The sequence below is a fragment of the Miniopterus natalensis genome, chromosome 4, assembly GCF_054644295.1.
Source record: "Miniopterus natalensis isolate mMinNat1 chromosome 4, mMinNat1.hap1, whole genome shotgun sequence".
Taxonomy (NCBI): Eukaryota; Metazoa; Chordata; class Mammalia; order Chiroptera; family Miniopteridae; genus Miniopterus; species Miniopterus natalensis.
This window is the reverse complement of record NC_142084.1, coordinates 69,420,590-69,439,146: the sequence shown is the minus strand read 5'-3', so window position 1 is coordinate 69,439,146 and position 18,557 is coordinate 69,420,590. Positions and strand designations below refer to the sequence as shown.

Sequence of the window (18,557 nt, the reverse complement as noted above, 5' to 3'; positions counted from 1 at the left end):
TGCACGGTTCAGCCTCACTGTCTCACCCAGGCCTGGCCCCTCTGGGAGAGAATGGTCCTGTGGTCAGACCTGGACAGTGCCCTGTCTTGGAGATTTGCATTCGCCAGCATAGAAAGGGTTAAGAGGACATGACTGCCTGTGTACAGGGAGCCTTTCGGTAAATTAGAAACAGTGTCCCTTCTGGGAGATCCTGGGATGCAGCTCCGTGCACTCGGCCTGGTGAGCTAAGTGAGGGCTGGACTTCTGCCCCTAGAAGCCCGGCCACATGTGGAGGTTGACGTCCTGGTGACAACCCTTGGGCATCTAGCAGGGCCCCCATCTTGGGGAGTCAGGAGCACACCGCCCCTCCCAGGTCTTTCTCAGCAGTGGGCTCTCAGCCCCTTTCCCCTCCTGCTCCCCGGGGCCCGAGCTGCTCCTGCGGGGCTCCCTGGCGGCCCACTTACTGCGGCCAGCCTTCGCCCGTGGACACGGTGAAGAGCGTCAGCAGGGCCCACAGCACGTTGTCGTAGTGGAACTCATACTTCTTCCACTCGCGGTCCCGCGCCTTCACCTCGTTCTTCTCGTACAGGAGGTACTTGCCGCTGCCACGGAAAGTGGGGCCGTTAGTAAGAGCAGGAAGGGGGCTCGGGACACTTGTCTTTGGCTCCTGGAGACAGGAGGAGGAGGAAGAGGGGCGCACCAGCCCACACTGCCTCTCCCTCAGCCCGGGAAGCAGAGACACCCCGTATTTCTCCCTCGTGTGTGTATCCAGCTTGCGACAAGCCCACGGGTGATGCTGTGACCCCACGACCTGTGGCAGCGCCGACGGAGGCTAGCACCCTCTTCCAATGCGAAAACTTCTAGTCTCGATGGGGGAGCCTCAGATTTGGGGGTTTAAGAGCAGGGAGAGAGACAGGCACATTTCTGGGTACGTCAGGCCAATGGGGGCGGTGGCTGTTCCTTTTCAGGGCAGGAATCAAAGCTGAGCTCTGGCCAAACGCCAGGATCCTTCCAGTTCTAGGAACAGCCACCAAAATAACCACAGGCTGACATCTGCCGCACCAGCACCAGCAGTGTCCACTGAGCACTCGGTTAAATGGAAGGCCCAGCGCTTCCCTGAGCTGAGGCCAGAGCCCTCCGTCGTGAGGCCCACGACCCCTCACCCACACCCCCAAATCCAGAAAGTTCTGAAAACCAAACACCCTTCTCCTATCTCATGGGTGGGCAAGTTATGGCCCCTAGACCAAATGTGGACCAGTTTCTGTATGGCCCATAAGCTAAGAATAGTATTTTTTAAAACATTTTTAAATGGTTGAAAACAAATCATTTATCTGCTTGTCCCCGGCTGCTTCTGACCTGTGTGGCAGCACTGAGCAGTCACGACAGAGACTGTGACCCAAACAGCCAAATGTGTTTACTATCTAGCCCTTGACAAAATGTGCCCATTTTGGATTTCACTTCTTTGGTAACAAAACTTGACCCAATTGGATGTGAGGCTCTAGATACTTGTTATTTATCCCATTTGGTGCAAATAGGTACACGTTTCTGGGCAGAAATACTGTGTACCACATGGTAACAAAGTTTGAGAACAGGGCTGCTCTGGACCCAGCCGAGGGTGGCAGGCCCTGTGAGGGTCATGCACTATAAATCTCAAAATATTCTGATTTGAAACACACCTGCCTGTAAAGGTTTCATATAAGGGAGCATGGATGTGTATTAATATCCCCCACTTGACAAAACTGGTGAATGAAAAGTTAAGCAACTAGTTTATGGCTCATCCCAAAGGGATGGACAGAGACTTAAAATTCCATCACTGTTTTCCCTTCTCCAGACTCCAGCGGCTTCCATCAGGTCACTCCCCAGGCCCAGCACTGCAGCTTCCGAGCCAGGAGACTGGTGCCTCTGCAGCTCCCCACCCACCAGCCCCAGTGGGGACCCTCGGAGAGTGGAGACCTACCGACAGTCTTTCTCAAACTCCTTGGACTCATCGGTGCAGTGGAAGAACTTCCCCTTGAAGAGCTGCACGGCCACCACGGCAAAGATGAACATGAACAGCATGTAGACAATGAGGATGTTGAAGACATTCTTGAGGGAATTCACCACACAGTCAAACACGGCCTGACGGGTGAGGTTGAGAGAGGGTGTGAGGGGCTGGGGGCCTGCCGAGCCTCCGCCTCCAGCAGCGCACAATACCAGAGTATTGTCATCGTTCCCATTTTACAGACCAGGACATGAGCCATGTTAAGACCACACAGTTCTGAGAAGTAAATGTTGGGTCTGGACCCAATACCAAAAATGCCCCATTTTAACCCCTGGGAAGTGGAAACCCTTCTATGAGCCTCTCCAGGTTAACGGTGTGGCTCTTCAGGGCAAGAGGAAAGGTCCTCAATGGTGAGGGAATTTCCTGTTAATTTTGTATCCCTGCCTCACGCCACTCCCTGTCTTCATCGCTTGGACTTCTGGATTTGAGAGATGACTTCCTGTGCCCAGGAGATTTTGCCCTGGGCAAGATGGGACCCTTCCATCAACCCCTGGAGAAGGTGGGGGTCCTGGTCTGGAATGTCCCCCACCCTGCTCTGCTTCTAATCACATTGGGTCCTAACCATGAGAGGACACCAAGGATCATTGATCCTGCTGGCATTACAGGCTAGCTTAGCCAGCTTTCCCCAGGGCGAGAGAGTGCATGGCTTGCATGGGGCTTTCAGAGGGGGCTGTGACCCAGAAAATGGCAAGGACCACTGAACCGAAAACTGCTGGGATACCATGTATTTCAATGCAAGTGCACTTTCACATTCAAAGGGCAGCCACGTGTCATCTCTGTTAACATTCCTCGACATATTGGCATTCATGTCAATATTCCAAAATCATGGCAGTGGGCACGCCCTTGGTGATATCGGACACAGTTTTAGGTCCTATAGGAGCCCAACACTAAGTTCCACTGAATCACACAGTAATAAAGTTATTCCTGCTCCAATTCTCTTTCAGTCCTTTTGAGGGAAGGAGAAAGTCTTCCTTAGTTGCTCCTAACACTGTCAACTCCTAACACTGACACTTTTCATTTTAATCAGGAAAAAGCAGTATCTATGTTCAAAGCCTTTGTCAGGCAACAGTATTTGACTAGATTTTAATAGCGGTATCTTATGTTTGTTGAACAGATATTTAGTTTTACCTTTGGTTAACAGTGGGTTCTGGTTTTCCAATTTGAAAAACTGGTTTTCCAAATTTGAAAAAGCATTTCCTTTTAAAATAAACCCACTTAAGCAAAAAACAAAGTGACTTGATTTAAAGAAACATTAAGAGATGATGCCTTCAGGTGGAGCATAAACTGAAAAGATGTTCTCAAGTGACTAGGTTTTATTTCATTTTCTCCCCCTTCTTTTTTAGAATAATAAGTTTTGGGGATGCTGGCTCACCATATTTTGGAACAGGAGATACTGGAGCCTCGGATAGGCAGGTGAAAAGTCAGAGGGTATGTAGGACCAGACACCTAGTGTGCTGCTTCCCAGATTAGGGTGACATCCTGTTTTATCCATGAAGTTTTCATGTGAATTAGGAAAAGGAATTCTGATGAGACATTTCATCTAACGGAAAATTGTCATAATATATAGATTTTGTTAGAGCAATCCACGTTACTGCCACCTGCTGGAAAGCTGTGGTAATAAACATAGCCACACACAACGGTAGCGATGTTCTCAGCACTCCCCTCAACGCAGTACCCTTGAGCAGCAGTACCCTTGAGCAGCAGTACCCTTGAGCAGCGTGCAACCTGCTCAACTGCACATGGCAGCCCTGACAGGCCTCCCACATGCCCCAATCTCACCTTGAGCTTTGGCAACCGCTTGATGGTTTTAAGAGGTCGTAGCACCCGGAGGACTCGGAGAGATTTGATTGTGTTAATGTCCTTTCCTTTGCTATTGCCACTGTGGAGGGACGTTAGGGTAGGGAGAAGGGAAGAGAGGGAGCAGAGGTCAGGCTGGGTGGTGGGTGGCCCACAGCTCCACATGAGCCCACCCTTGGAGCCTGGCACAGCCCTGCCCTTGCAGGGGAAGAGTGGCCCAGCTCTCTGCTACATTTGGGCTGGGGAGCCAGTGAGCAGGTGGCTTTTTGTAGTTCTGGGGTCTGGGCTTGTTGAAGTCCCCCCAGGATCTTTTGGGGCCTGAGCAGCTGCCTGGGGTGGCCCTCAGACCTAGCACAGGGGAGCTGGCTGCCCCATGTTCTCTTTGGAGGTAGCCTTGGCAAGCTTCCAGAAAATAAGATTTTTTCACCATCCCAACAGGATTTAGGAGGTGCTTAAGGCAGCCCTTAAACCAACACCCCATGCCCCCAAAATTCCCTGAGTCCACAGGACTGGAAAGAACCAGAACACCAGGTGCCTTGGTTTTTCAGGGGCCCTTTGCCCATCGTTGTCAGACAGCTGCATAGGGGTTCAACCCACTGGGTGTGAGTCTTAGCAGCACAGACCCTGGGGACAAGGCCCCCTAAGAGGAGGGCACGGGGTGCAGCCATCAGAGGCTTGTGAATGGTACACACCAGTCACTGAAGCCAGAAACCGGAGAGCCATGTTCAACTTCCTGTCCTCCATCCCCATCCCAGTGAGCCGCCTCCTAAACACCTCCGCCACTCATCCCTGGCCACAGTCTGAGGTTGGACCCCCATTACCCCTCTCCCAACTTTCCCCCACTCCCTGTCTCCCTTCTTCCATCTTTCCTGCACTCAGTGGCCAAAGCCAATGACCATGTCCCTCTCCCGCTCAGAATCCTCCGGGGGCATCTGAATTTCTAGAAGTGTGTCTTGAGGCTCTTTGAAATCTAGACCAACTTACCTTAACCTTTGCATTCTCATCACCTGCTACACCCCCAACCCCCCGCCACACCCTTTTGCCTCTGCTTTTGCACATTCTGTTCCCACTGCTGGAAATGCCTTCCCTGCACTGCCCCAGCCACAGGACCACGCAGCCCTGAAGGTCAATTCAACGCCCCTTCACCTGACGTCCTCCTCTGACTGCCTCTGGGTTCTGCCAGACCCTAGCGCTGTTTCAGAATCATCTTTCTGTCTCTGCTTTTGGCTTTAGACAGAACACTTCTCAAAGGCTTAAACTGTGATTTATTCTTCTGCATGCTCATTTCCCCTTTAACCTTGTTTTTCTGTCCCAGCGCCCAGCATACACCTGGCCTGTGGTCTCAGGACACATGTGGATTCAGGTCAGAGTTCTTTGGGGGTGTGTGTGGCCAGTCTCCTAGCAACCATCTTCCTATAGTTACCTCCTGGATCATAGATAAGAGTTTTCTCAAAGACCCATCTGGGTAGCCAGGTGCAAAAACACCATTTGCATTTGCAGAGCTCCCTCTCTCCTTTTTCAGGGAATAAAGAGAACTGGACATCAGCTATGTCCCAGGATTCAGCAGCCTGAACATGTATTTTCTCTCTCTTTCTTTTTAATGTTTTTATTGATTTTAGAGAGAGAGGAAGGGAGAGGGATAGAGAGAGAGAAACATCGATTAGCTGCCTCCTGCACGCCCACTACTGGGGATCGAGCCTGCAACCTGGGCATGTGCCCTGACAGGGAACCAAACCAGTGGCCTCTTGGTTCATGGGACCACGCCCAACCGAGCGGATGTACCCCAGGAAGGGTGTCCCCAATGTCAGCCACTCAGCACATCAAGATTTTAGCAGGGTCCACATACAACCTAGATGTCCAGTTTTCTCTTTTGGTTTTCTCTTTTAAACCAAAGTCATCATTATTGTTTCAAGGCTGTGCCCCTACAGTATGAGACACACTTCAGGAGTCACTGAGATCATTTTAGGCAGAACAGGGACACAATTAAATAACTGGGTCACGCAGGGGAACAGTCATTTCTTTTTCAAGTGTCTTTCAGGCTTCTGCTTCAGTCAGAGGGGAAGTCTCCGGTTTGTGCTGTGGATCCTGAACACCTTCTTAGCACTGGCAAATTTCTTTTTTAACAAAGAACCCGGCTGAAATACAACAACTTGCGAAGCAACTGTTTCAGTCGGGTTGAATTCTGTCTGAGGTTAATAATACTGGCTGTAAGGGGATAATACAGAGTTTCGTAGCAAGACTAAAATGAAGTTTAGACTGTGTGTTGGAGGAAAAAAACGTCAAGCAACTGGACATCTAGGTTGCGTGTGGACCCTGCTCAAGTCCTGATGTGCTGAATGGCTGACATCGGGGACACCCTTCCTGGGGTACATCCGCTCATCTGAAAATGACTCCATGGCCACTGTGGGGAGGGTCTCTCTTCCAGGACACACTCTGCCCCCTGGAAAGGATGAGAAGCCATCCTGCTACTGAGGCACTGGGGAGAGTGTCCCTGGCAGTTGGGCTCCTGAGCATGCAAAAATAGGTTGATTAAGGCGCTTTTAGAGAAAACAACCAGATTTTGGAACCACTTTGCTGAACACGTAGATACTCCTGGGTGTGGGGGACTTTCTGCTCTCATATCCCAAGTCCAGCTGTTTGGACAGTTCACCCTTCTGTCATCTGGGAGGTGGACACTCTCATTCCTCTGGTAACTATCACAGAGGTCAACTGCCATATTGAAATCAGACCCTGGGGAGCCCCCCCACTTCGGTTCTCCACCAAGGTGGTCATGGTGGGAGGCAGTGGCCAAGACCTCTCAGTGTTCCTCCTCTCTGGGGAGCAGGTTGAGGGGGTCTCTGGTCACTGCAAGCAACAGGACAGCAGCAAGGACACAAGGCCATGGAAACAGGCCCAGAACCAACGCAGCTGCACCAGGGCATGAAGAACGAGAGACAGACGAGAGAGACAGGGAGAGACAGAGAGAGAGAGAGACAGAGAGAGGAGAGACTGAGACTTTACCGTGAACTGCTCCTGGTGAGGTGGCGTCGGAGGGAGAGACAGATCGTAAGCGGCCTCAGAAGAAAGAACACAGAACACGCACATACGCACACACACACCTGAGAACCCCCTGCCCTTCGCGAGCACCAAGAGGGGCAGCCTCAGGCTCGCGGCTCCGGCTGATGTCCATCCTTCCATCAGGAAGCTCCCCCCTCCCGTTCCATCCCCTGCCCTTGGCAGGCCCCTGGCACTGCCCAAGAACACTGAGAAAGCCAAATTTCCAAGTAGCAGGACAGCCAGAAGGTCATCAATTACCAAAGGCGAATTTGCCACTGAGGGTCACTGCCAAGAGCTGGAGAAATGGCCTTTCTCCAGAGGTTCTGGTGCTGGAGGGCTTTAGAATGCCCTGGAGGTTACGAGCTTTGGAGCTGGGGCACCTGGGTTTAGGTCCCAGCTCTGCTCTTAATTATCACTCTCATCTGTAAAACAGGTCTCTGGGGCTCCGATGCTCAGCTGCTATGCTCGTGGCTTTATCCCCTAAGTCATGAAGAAAGGGTCAGTAAAGACTTCCAACCTGGGATGAAACTGAGGGCAACTCCCCAGAGTCCTCTGAGAAAATGAGGGCCTGGAGAAAGCTCTCGGCGTCAGGCAGCGGCCCCTTGCTCATCTCATCAGGCTTGGTCTCGTTACAGCCCTTCAACCATGACTGGAAATCAGGGTGAGAAAACCCCGACTGCCAGCAGGCGGTGGGAGCCCCACTGCCAAGCAGATACTCTACAGAACTTCCCATCCATCACCCCCTTTGAAGTGAGTGCTATTTTCAAAACCAAAGAATGGCTTAAATTCCTACAAATGCTCCCATTGGGTTTCCTCTCCCCCTACCCTTTCCCATTGCTCGGTGGTTCTCAAAGCTCCAAGCATCTAGGGATTACTGCACACACAGAATTGTGTAGATTCTCCTTTATAGATTATTAAGGAGTCATTCAATGACAGTGATTTTTACTAAACATGCTGACTTTAAGTGTCACACATAACTCTTTTAAATATCTCTGCATCTATCTGCGGGAAATGACACCATTATATGCCCATTTTCCAGATGAGGCCCAGGGAGGGAGCGTGACTTGTCCCAGGTCACCTAGGTGGGAAGCAGCAGACTGAGACTTAAATCCAGGTGTGCATATCTTGCACCCTAATCTCTTTTCTGTTTCATCACATGCAAGAAAAATGATGCCTTCGAGGGGCGGGCCCTCTTTTGAGAATGGGGATAAAATAAGTGGCAGTCTGAGGGCCCCTTCTTTGGCTTCCTGGGGGTTCAGCTCCTGAGCATGCAGGAGAGGCTCGATCAAGGTGCTCCACCAGCTGTGCCCGGCTGCCTTGAGGGAGGAGTGGCAGCACCAGATGGACTCTTGGCAGTGAGGGCAGGATCATGATCTGTCAGCTGCTGAGAAATGTCAGGTGGCTGCCCAGATGCGTGGGCACAGAGCGTGATGTTACATATGATGGCTCATGAGATGGCGCATTAACGGCGGTCACATGGACATGGCACACGGTCAGTGGGTGGGCAGGACACACACAGATATTCGGGCGAGGTGCAGGAGGGGTGGAAACTGTCAGGAGAGCTTCGACACATCCCTTGGAGGACCACAGGGATTGGTTTTCATACCCGAGACGGGGCCACAATCACAGCAACGCAGCAGAGTCCTTGCCTCCACCCCAAAAGGCCAGAATAGCAACAGGGAGGGATTCCTTCCCACAAGGGAGAGAACAGTCTCGTGCCCTCTTCCCCTGGATTTCCAGTGCCTGTCAGGGCCTCCAGGAACCCAGGCTGGCTGGGCTACCAAGTCTGATTGTGCCAACTTCTGAAAGCCTCACGACCAGGGCCGGGAGACCGGCAGCAACCCTGGATCTGACAGCGGAACTCGACTTAGTGATCTTGCTAGACTCATTTCCCTCTGGGCCTCAGTTTCCTGATCTATAAAATGGGAGCACTAAGAGCTTCCCACAGAGGGTTGCTATGAAGATTACATAAATGGAGGGCTGTCAGTATCATTATTACCAAGTCGATTTTCTTGATTTTATGGGGGAACTGAGGCACTGAGAGGCTAATGGACTTGCACGTCTAGAGAGAAATCAGACATTTGCAGGAACCTTTTTCTAAAACAATAAGGTTAATCTAACACTTGTCGGGGGTCTCAGCCTTGTCTATGAGGAGACAGGCACATGGGACAGAGAAAGCAAGTTAAAAGACCAGAAAGAAGAAGTAAAGGACTCTGGGGTTGGGTACTCAGGCTGAGATCCTTAGAGCATACTCTGCTCCTGCCAAAATGATATCTACTTGGTAACAAGAAAGACAGTAAGCTAAGTCCTCATGGGGCAAGAGAACTTCTCGGGCAAATGTCAGAAACTGGCAGCCAGAGGGAGGATTCTAAAGCTTTTCTGGGGTAAAAAGGAACAGCTTGAGGGCTCCTTCTTTAGCTTCCTGGCAGTTTGGCCCCATGGGAATGCAGGAGTGGCTTGATCAAGGTGCTCGGCCAGCGGTGCCAGGTCTGCAGCCCTAACCTGGAGGAGGAATGGCAGCACCAGATGGATTCTTAGCAGTAAGGTGGGGAAGGCATGTCTGAGTTGGGGTCTCAGGGTCTATCTCTCCCAGCCCTATGCCCATTGTAAAGAGGTGCTTCCTTAATTGTCAGCTCTTCCAAAATCCCATGAGAGTCCCTGGCATTTGTCAGGATTCCACTGGCAAAATCTTGCACCCCCGGTTCTTGTTATGTCCATGAGCCCACTGAGGCTCATAGGATGGCCTTGAATCTCTGGACCTTTCCTTGTATTGGAATTTAAAAAAAAATTTAAACAGGGATTTTCAAGGTCACAAGCTGAGGCTGGCTTTGTGCCTGTAGCAACTTCATGAAACCAGCTTAAAAGGTTGACTCCAGAAGTATGTTGCCAAATTTCTGTAGGCTCATTTAGAAAGCCTTTGTATGACTATATTGAAAAAGAAAATGCAGAAATTAAAAAAACTATCTGTTCCCTGTGGCAGATTCTTTTGCAGCACAAAGAATCATTCTGCTGATTGATTTTTCGTGGAAAAATAATTTTGTTTTTACAGATTTGGTTGGCTTAAAGTGGAGCTTAATTATGGATCCAGGGAGCCCAGAAACAGCATATTGCAAACTACAGTCCATCATGGCAAAAGCTCCATGGTTGAAAGGCTTGTTTCTGGGTCTTTTGAAGGCCTCTCCTTCCCCAAATTGGGAGGGTCGAATTGAGGGATGGAGGTGGGACTGGGCAGCAGTGGGGCCCTCTCCTCAGAGCTGAAGCATGTCAGCTTCAACTGAGGTCAGGGAGAAGTGCCAGGGTGAGCTGATCAGATGTCACTTCTACTGTGCCACTCCCAGTGGTGGCTATGGAGGGCAAAACCCACTACTCAGGGCACAGCTGGCAAAGCAGGGGAGTTCGCGAACAGATGGACGTGACTGACAGGGTCCCCCCTACTTCCTGCCACCAGGTGAACCCTGGAGCTGCTGGGCAGAGGTCATCCTGGAGGGCTAGAGGAAGCGTGGGAGAGGTGCCTGCCGGAGCTGGCCCTCCCCTGTCATGAAGACCACTCCCCAGACACAAGGAGGGCGGTGGGTCTCCTGATGCCAGAGCACACGGTGGAGTGTCTGCCTTCTCCTGGCCACACTCAGGTCAGGTGACGGTTCGGCTCCCATCACCAAAGGATATGGGCCAGGGAGGGAGGAGGAGAGACAAAAAATAAAAAGACAGAGAGGAAGGGAGGGAAACAGAGAAGGGAAGAGAAAGCAAGAGAGGGAGCCTGAGAGAGAGAAAGAGAAAAAGGAGCGAGGGAAGGAAGGGGTTTGAGGGCTGATCCAGGCTGAGGGCAGTAAATGTTTGGCTCTTCAGAGTTTAAACGGCCTGAGGGCCTAGCAGGGTGCTTACCTGACACCTCTAGGAGCCCCTCAAATAGCTGCTGGAGGGAGGGAGGAGTGTATTTTACTATACTGTCACAGGCCCTGTGTATTACCTTTAAAATTATTTTTTTTTCCCCCTGAAGAAACTGGTGTTAACTTGATGAGAAGCAAATTGTATCTGGTTTGTATTAATTTCTTTTTGAGTCCTTTGCTCATTTACCTATCGTGGGTCAGTGTTTCTTAATGATTTGTAATTGCTTTTTATATATTAAGGCCATTGACTTGTCTTATTTTCGCTAATTCCCCCATTTGCTGGGCATTTAACTTTGTTTATTTATTTACTTTTTAAACAAATATATCTTTATTGATTTCAGAGAGAGGAAGGGAGAGGGAGAGAGAAATAGAAACATCAATGATGAGAGAGTCATTGATCGGCTGCCTCCTGCATGCCCCCGACTTGGGATGGAGCCTGCAACCCGGGCATGTGCCCTGACCGGGGACCGAACCACCATCTCCTGGATCCTAGGTTGATGGTTAACTGTGGAGCCACGGCGGCCGGGCTGTTTATTATTATTATTTTTACCTACAGAACATCTTAATGACAGTGTGGCCAAACTTCTTGATTTTAAAAAGTAATCTCTTCCATTGCTCTAATACTATAATAAATAATTACTTTAAGAAGAGGGAGGGAAAGGAGGAGGGAGGGCAGGAGGGAGGGAAAGAAAAAAGGAGCCAGTGCAGAGAGAGAAAGATGAGGGGAAAGTAGAAGATAAAGAAAAAAGGGGGTGGGGAGGGGAACAGATCAGAAATATAATCAGCCTCCTGGCCCTCATGGTGCATCTACACTGGCTCAGAGGCATCCACAACTCTGGAGACTTCTTGCTCTTTGGACACAACCTGACTTTACTGCATTCCTGGGGAAGAGTCTGACAGTGGCCCACTTCAGTCCTTAAGTTGGAAATGGGCCATCACTTTGGCCCTCATGGGCCAAAGCCCTTGTTGTTTGGTCAGGGGGCCATTCGAGAACACCCTACAGATCTGCTAAGAGGGCAGCCAGGAGGCAGGGGCACAGAGAAGCCCCTGATTTATCACTGCTGGGAGGCAGGTAGGTCAGAATCCCTCTGAGACTCTCCTTCCTGGGAACAATCCACTGTGATGGGCAGAGACAGGGACTCCAAGAAGATTCGTTTCTGGATTAGGGGCTGGTTAGGTCTTTTGATCCTGACCCAGATGCCTACAACTTGAGGAATGTACGGCTAAGTCTGCTACCAGGGCCCTAAGAGCTAATGCTGCTTAGCCTTTGGGTGCCACCCTGGAGTTGCCTGACGACGCATGGCCTTTTATATATGCCACGTGTCCTGGGGTCACCAGGAGAAGTGAAAGACACACAAGGGGAGTCACCAAGTCTACAACTATGGGGGTCTCAGGCACAGGGTGGGGGTCTGAATTCTCATGCACATTTGTTTCCTGATTGTCTTTTTAGGGGTTCCCCAAAGAGACAGTGGTTTGGGTGATGCTTACAGAGCAGAAGGGAGATGAAATGTCCTGGCAGGGCTAGTCTACGGAAAGCAGCAGAGCGGGGGGTCGTGACGCGAGGAGGCAGAAGGTGGAGTCCCTCTCCATCTTCCTCCACGGTGGACAGCATGCAAAAGCCAATCGGAGCTCTTCCCAGTGGCATGCGATGCCTCCCACCACCCAGAGCCCACGCTCCCCATCCCTACACCATGAGACCACGTCCTCTGATCCAATGGGGCAAGGGGGACGAAGAGGCAGGTGGAGGCCTCGAAAAGAGACTTACGTGAAGGCAAAGGCCACCAGGGCCCCACTGACCACTATGAAGTCAAGAATGTTCCAGAGGTCACGGAAGTAGGCACCCTGGTGCAGGACGAGCCCCAGGTCAATCATCTATGGGGGTAGAAGAGACAGTGCTCAGGTCCCTCATCCCCACCTTGGGAGGAGCCCCCACCCTTCTAGGGGCATGGTCACCAATGGGGTCACTTTGTACTGTAGGGATGAGGCAGAGGCCAGAGGATCTTGGCGAGGAGTGAGAAGCCCCACCCAATGAGAGCTGGCCCCTCTCCACCTCATGAAAGGTAGCTCTGACTTGCTGGCTCTTAGGCCCAAACCTTAGGGTCCCCCTTGACTCCTTGCTTTACACTCCACTTTGGATCTACCAGCAATCCTTGTTGGTTCTACTTTCCAAACCTTCCAAAAATCTGCCCACTTGTCACCTTATCTGCTTCCACCCTTATCTGGCCCCCATCATCACTTGTCTGGGCCAGCTCAATCATCTGTTCCTAGTTTTCTAGGTTCCCACCCACCCTCCCTCCTCTGCTCTGAACCCTCCATGGCTCCCATCCACCCTGTCCTTTCCTCCAAGTCTGTCCTCCCACAGAGAGCAGAGGGCGCCTGTGAGCACCTGAGTCCAGTCATGACCCTCTGCTTTGAACATTCTAAGTCTCCCATTTACTTGGGGTATAAGCCAAAGTCCTCCCTGTGGCCACCAACCCTATGCCTGACCTGTCCCTGTCACCCTGTCACCGCCCTGTTCTCATCTTCTTGCCCTGATTTTCTCCATTCTACTTGTTCAGTCTTTCCAATCACACTGGCCTCCTTGCTGCTCCTCAAACACACCAAGCATTTCCAATCCCCTCCTGTGCTAGGCTGTTATTCTTGAGGGAGCAGAATCTCTTGGCACTCACCTTGATCACCATCTCAAAGGTAAAGACGCCTGTGAAAACGTAGTCAAAATATCGTAGCACCTGCAGGGGACAAAAGCAAGGGGGCAGTGGGTCATGGCTTGCTCTAGCTGAGCCCCTGTGAACCTAGCGATGGGCCACTGTGGGGGGTGTTCAGCCATCAGCAAAGTCCACAAGGAGAAGTGTCTCCACTCAGAGGAAGCAACCCAGACGCCCAGTACCCTTGGGCAGGGTGTGTACTGCACAAGGGCCCCTACTCCCTTGTCTCACGGTGTAGATTTGTATGCTGTGGAATAAACTGTCCAGAAGATGGCAGCAAAGTCCTAACAAAACTACTCTATTAAGCTGGTTTGCTGACCAACGGGAAGGGCGCCTTTTTTATTTGCCAAGGCCAGGTGGTGTCTGCCTGGACGAACAATGTCCTGCAGCCTGGGTCCTCTCATGTCTCTGATGTGAGGCTGTTGTCAGGATTGTGATTGTGGAGGCACAGTGCCTCCCACATGGTTAAACACAAGGGGTACTCCATCAGCTTCTTGGTAAGGGCTGATAATCACAGAGTACCGCCAGCAGAGGGCCCAGGTCAGGGACCTTCTGCGGCTCCCACCTCACTCCAGGTAAAAACCAAAGTCTTCCCCATGGCCCTCAAAGCCCTGCACGATCTGCCCGGTCACCTCCCTGTCCTCATCTTCTCTCACTCTCCTCCTCACTTGCTTGGATCCTGCCACCTAGGATTTCCTCACCTCAGGGCCTTTGCACACACTGTTCCCTCTGTCTGAAATGCTCTTCCACATGTCCCACCCAATTCCCTCTCTTTCGTCCTTTGTGGCTTGGTTCAAATATCACTTTCTCAGTGAGGTCTTCTCTGATCGCCTGTTTAAAATGTCACTTCCTGGCACTTGCTATCATCCTTACCTAGTCTGTCCTCCACCTTCCACACTTATCACTTTCTCACAAACCCCTTGTTACAGTTATTAATAATCTCATTGTCCATCTTCCCTACATCAATGTCAGCTCCTTGAGGGCAGGGACGCTTGTCTGTCCCTGTGGCATCTCCAGCTCACAGTACAGCGCCAGGCATATAGCAGGTGCTCAAGAAGTGTTTGCTGAATGAATGCATGAATAGCTGAAGCTGCACTAGGTCCTTCAGGAGCTGATCTCTGTGATCTGTATGGTCACAACTCACTTTCCCATTATGTGTGGGGCTTGAAGGGCCATCAGGGACCAGCATGGCCAGTGAGTGACTTCCTGGAGCAGGTGGCAAGCACAAGGGGCTGGAAGGAGCTGGGTAGGCAGAGGAGATGGTGGAGGGAGAGCATTGCAGGTGCGCCAAACAGAGGGTACAGCATGGCCAAATGCCTGGTGCTCTGTGAGTTCTGGGAAGGCAGGGACCATCTCATACCCTGTCAATCCTCGATGTTTACTCTGTGCCTGGCACACAGTAGTTATTCATTAAAGAGCAACTAAATAAAGTAATGAATGGAAGGAAGGGAGGAAAGAAGGAAGAAATGGAGTGGGCAGGCCAGATGGTTAGGTGAATCCAGTTCTGGAGAGTTGAGGAAGTGGGGTAAGAGGAAATCAAAAGTCCAATAAATCAGATTCAACCATATCTAATATTTAGATCCTTTTGACCTATATAAGTGGCAATTTTCTGTGGCTCAGTCTAATCCCAAAAGGTTCTCAGTCTCGTTTACCACAGGAGTAATGTAAATCAAAGACCCCATGAGATTCCCTTCCACACCCACCAGGTCGGCCAAATGAAAGAGCCACCAGCATCAAGTGTTGACACTGCTGTGGAGCAGGAGGAGCCCCATATGCTGCCAGCGAAACCATCACATCATCCAGTAAACATCTGGTCACACCTAGTGAGTCCAACCAGTGCAAATTCTATGATCCAAAAACTCCATTTCTGGTTTCACACCCTGGGGAAAGTCATGCCCAGGTGCCCCAGAGACATGTCAGGTGAGGGGAGTATTACGATTCTAAAGCAGAGACACCCGAAGTGCTCACCAACTGGAAGATGAAGAAATGAATCATGCTGCATGGTGGAACATTAAACAGCAATGAAAAAGGATGGCCGCCACTACCCACAGCCATACGCGCTCATCTCTCAGCAGACACAACGCTGGGTGACGGAAGCAAGGCACAGAATGATTCCGCCTGCTTAGTGTTAGAAATGGGCAAAAATAATTCTAGTGTTTAAGGACGCTCATGCAGGTGGGAAAGTCGGAGAAGCTAAGAAATGCTCCTTTCAGAAGTGGGGTTGTGGTTACCTCTAGGGTAGGGTTTTTCAAGCTTGACACCATCGACATTTGGGGTTGGATCACTCGCTGTAGGGAGCTGCCCTGTGCACACTGTAGGCAATGAGCAGCGTCCCAGGCCTCCACCTTCTAGATGCCAGTAGCACCCCCTTGCCCACCCCAAGTTATGACAACCTAACATGTCTCCAGATGGTGTCCCTGATTGTGAACCCCCTCCAGAAGGAAGAAGAGGGGCAACTGAGTTGGCACCAGAAGGGCGGTTCTATACTATTTCCTGCCCCTGGTGGTGGTTTCATGGGTGTGTGTGCACTTTAAAAAATATATATATATCTTTCCTGATTTCAGAGAGAGGAAGGGAGGGGGGGAGAGAGAGATAGAAACATCAATGATGAGAGAGTTGTCATTGATCGGCTGCCTCCTGCACGCCCCCGACTGGGGATCGAGCCCGCAACCCAGGTGTGTGCCCTGACTGGGAATCGAACCGTGGTCTCCTGGATTCTAGGTCGATGCTCAATCGCTGAGCCACGCCTGGCCGGGGAAGGGTGTGTGCACTTTAAAATCCTTGGTAAATGGATCATGCATTTTCTAGGCACTTTTCTGAAGCCTGTCCTTGTTTGGCTAATATAAAGAACTCTGGGTGGGGTCCCTGGGCATCAGATGGCAGTACAGGGCCACCGTCTTCTTGACCAGGAAAGAGCTTTGTGAGGAGAAGTTTCAACTGTGAGATGGAGTGGGGAGCAGATGTTTTGCAAAACACCCCATGAGGGCTGGTTGGAGCCCTGCCTGGGTGCCCACAGTCCTGGGAGCTGCAGTCCCCCTAGCCCCCTCACACCCCTCCCCTCTCTGCAGGAGAGAGAACCTTCTCTATGTCTCCTGGAGGCCCCTGGGGAACTGGGCAGATAACGGAGTGTAAACTCAGCCCTGCCCTGAAGCTGGTTTCCTCCAGGAGCCGTGTTCTAATTATTTCCTTCCATTTTGCTGCCCTGCCCCCGCCCCTGCAGTAGGGCCCCCAGGAGGCCTGCCAGGCCTGCAAAAAAAAAAGGGAAAGTGCAAGGTAAGCTGCCAACAGGAGGCCTTGATTTATGGGGCCCTCCAGCCCCACGAGGCTCCTAGCTCACTTAGGGAGGGTGGCAGGGCTTCACTCCCAGTGGAAAATGTACCTTTGGTGTTGGGCAGGGGGGAGTGATGGGGACAGGAGCTGGGGAAGTAGGTACCACTGCCAGTCCAGCCTCTGCCACACCCTTGCCTGCCAGTGCCTCAGTTTCCCCTCTCAACCACTGGCACACATTGATTCTTAACTAGCAGGCTTCAAGGGGGGCTGGACGCAGAGTAGATGCTCAGTGAAGGGAGATGGTTGGAAAAAAAGTAGCGGGACCTCTAGGGTAGATCAAATTGGGATTCTGCTGTGTGATCCTGGACCAGTCACTTAACTTCCCTGAGCCTGTTTTCCCAACTATCCAATATGGATACTTGGGAAGGCTTGCATGCCAAATGCCCTGGGGTGATGCCTGGAACACAGCAAGTGCTCAATTAATAGGGGCTGTTCACAGACCCTCGACTGCCCAAAGAGAGCTTTTTAGTTCCCCAAAAAGCTAAAAATTTAGGTTGTTTCTGAGTGAAAATAATCCTTTTTAAAACTTCTTGTTGAAATGGAAGAGTGCTTGGTGAGACCTGGCTGCCTCTGGAGCACCCCCTGCCCGAGTACCCCCTACATTCTGCAGAGAAAGTACAACCCCACATTCTGTGAACTTCACTCCTCGCACCAGGGACTCTAGTTTTCTGGGCTACTGTTTCTTCACCAGGTGCATAGAGCCACCGCCTCCTCAAGGATCCTACTCTCCAGGACATCCCCAAAGAACTGGAACTTCCCCTCCTGACCAGCATCCCTTCCACCCTGGCTATGAGCTTTTGGATGCAGGAGAAAGTGGCCCAAGGCAGAGAAGCTGGGCTGGGGAGGGGATGCTGGGTGGGACTCACATTGTTCCGTGGTGCGTTGGGCTGCACGGGGTCCTCAGCCGCCAGGGCAATACTGCTCATGGCGATGACCATTAGGATGCACATCTCAAAGTAGCGCAGGTTCAGAATGTAATGGCACAGGCGGCGAAGGCTGTTGGGAATAGACGGGCGTGCAGAGGTTCACTCAGACCATGGGCTCGCAAGCCCTTTCCTTCTGTCATACCCTTATGTCATCTAACACTACCTGGGATCTCTCACTCCCAAAGTCCCACGCCCAGCAAACTATCAAGCGCCTACATCTGGGAGTGCACAAGGGTCCTAACATCCCAAGAAGGTAGGGGGCCCTCAACTAGCGAAGATATTCACATGCCCTGTTTATAAGTTCTTATCACTCCCAAACAACCCTCTTGGAACATCTGATTCCCAGGCTGGATTGTCCTTGATTCTGTAGGAGATCATAAAATGGCCTATGGTTAAACAAAACTGGGCAACTCTGGTTTAAACATATTTCTTTAAAACAAAATGAGTACAGTGACCTTAGGCAAGTTACTTCCCTGCTCTGTGTTCTCATCTGTGAAGTGGCCATAACAATAGGGCCTAACTCACAAGAAGGTGGGGATCAAAGAGTTAACTATAGGGGCTCCAAAAGTTAGTTACTTAAATTATGAATTACAAGCCTTATTAGAGCCTTTAATATGCTAATAGATAATACTTAAGCACTTAACAGTTTAAGTGGAGCTAAAAATAATAAATATGTCATAGGTTGTATGAATGGCAGTAGGAATGAGTGATAAAGAACAGGGATGCTGGAGTCAGTCTGTGTCTGGGCTCCCCAACTTGCTTGCTGTCTAACTTTGGGGAGGTGACTTCACCTTCCTGGGCCTCGGTTTCTTCATTTGTCAAATAGGACTAAGCATAGTACCACTCCCATAGGATT

General features: G+C 51.0%; 1 protein-coding gene across 1 annotated transcript in view; it reads right to left on the bottom strand.

Moving 5' to 3' along the window:
• The window catches only part of CACNA1A (calcium voltage-gated channel subunit alpha1 A), a 163,898-nt gene that overhangs the window by 40,185 nt on the left and 105,156 nt on the right, over positions 1–18,557 (bottom strand). The window contains exons 21-26 of the mRNA XM_087816760.1: positions 17,642–17,771; positions 13,410–13,469; positions 12,506–12,612; positions 3,800–3,899; positions 1,937–2,097; positions 444–581 (exon numbers count right to left, since the gene is read on the bottom strand). Of these exons, the coding sequence (XP_087672886.1) occupies positions 444–581; positions 1,937–2,097; positions 3,800–3,899; positions 12,506–12,612; positions 13,410–13,469; positions 17,642–17,771 (696 nt within the window). The remainder of the gene's footprint in view (positions 1–443; positions 582–1,936; positions 2,098–3,799; positions 3,900–12,505; positions 12,613–13,409; positions 13,470–17,641; positions 17,772–18,557) is intronic.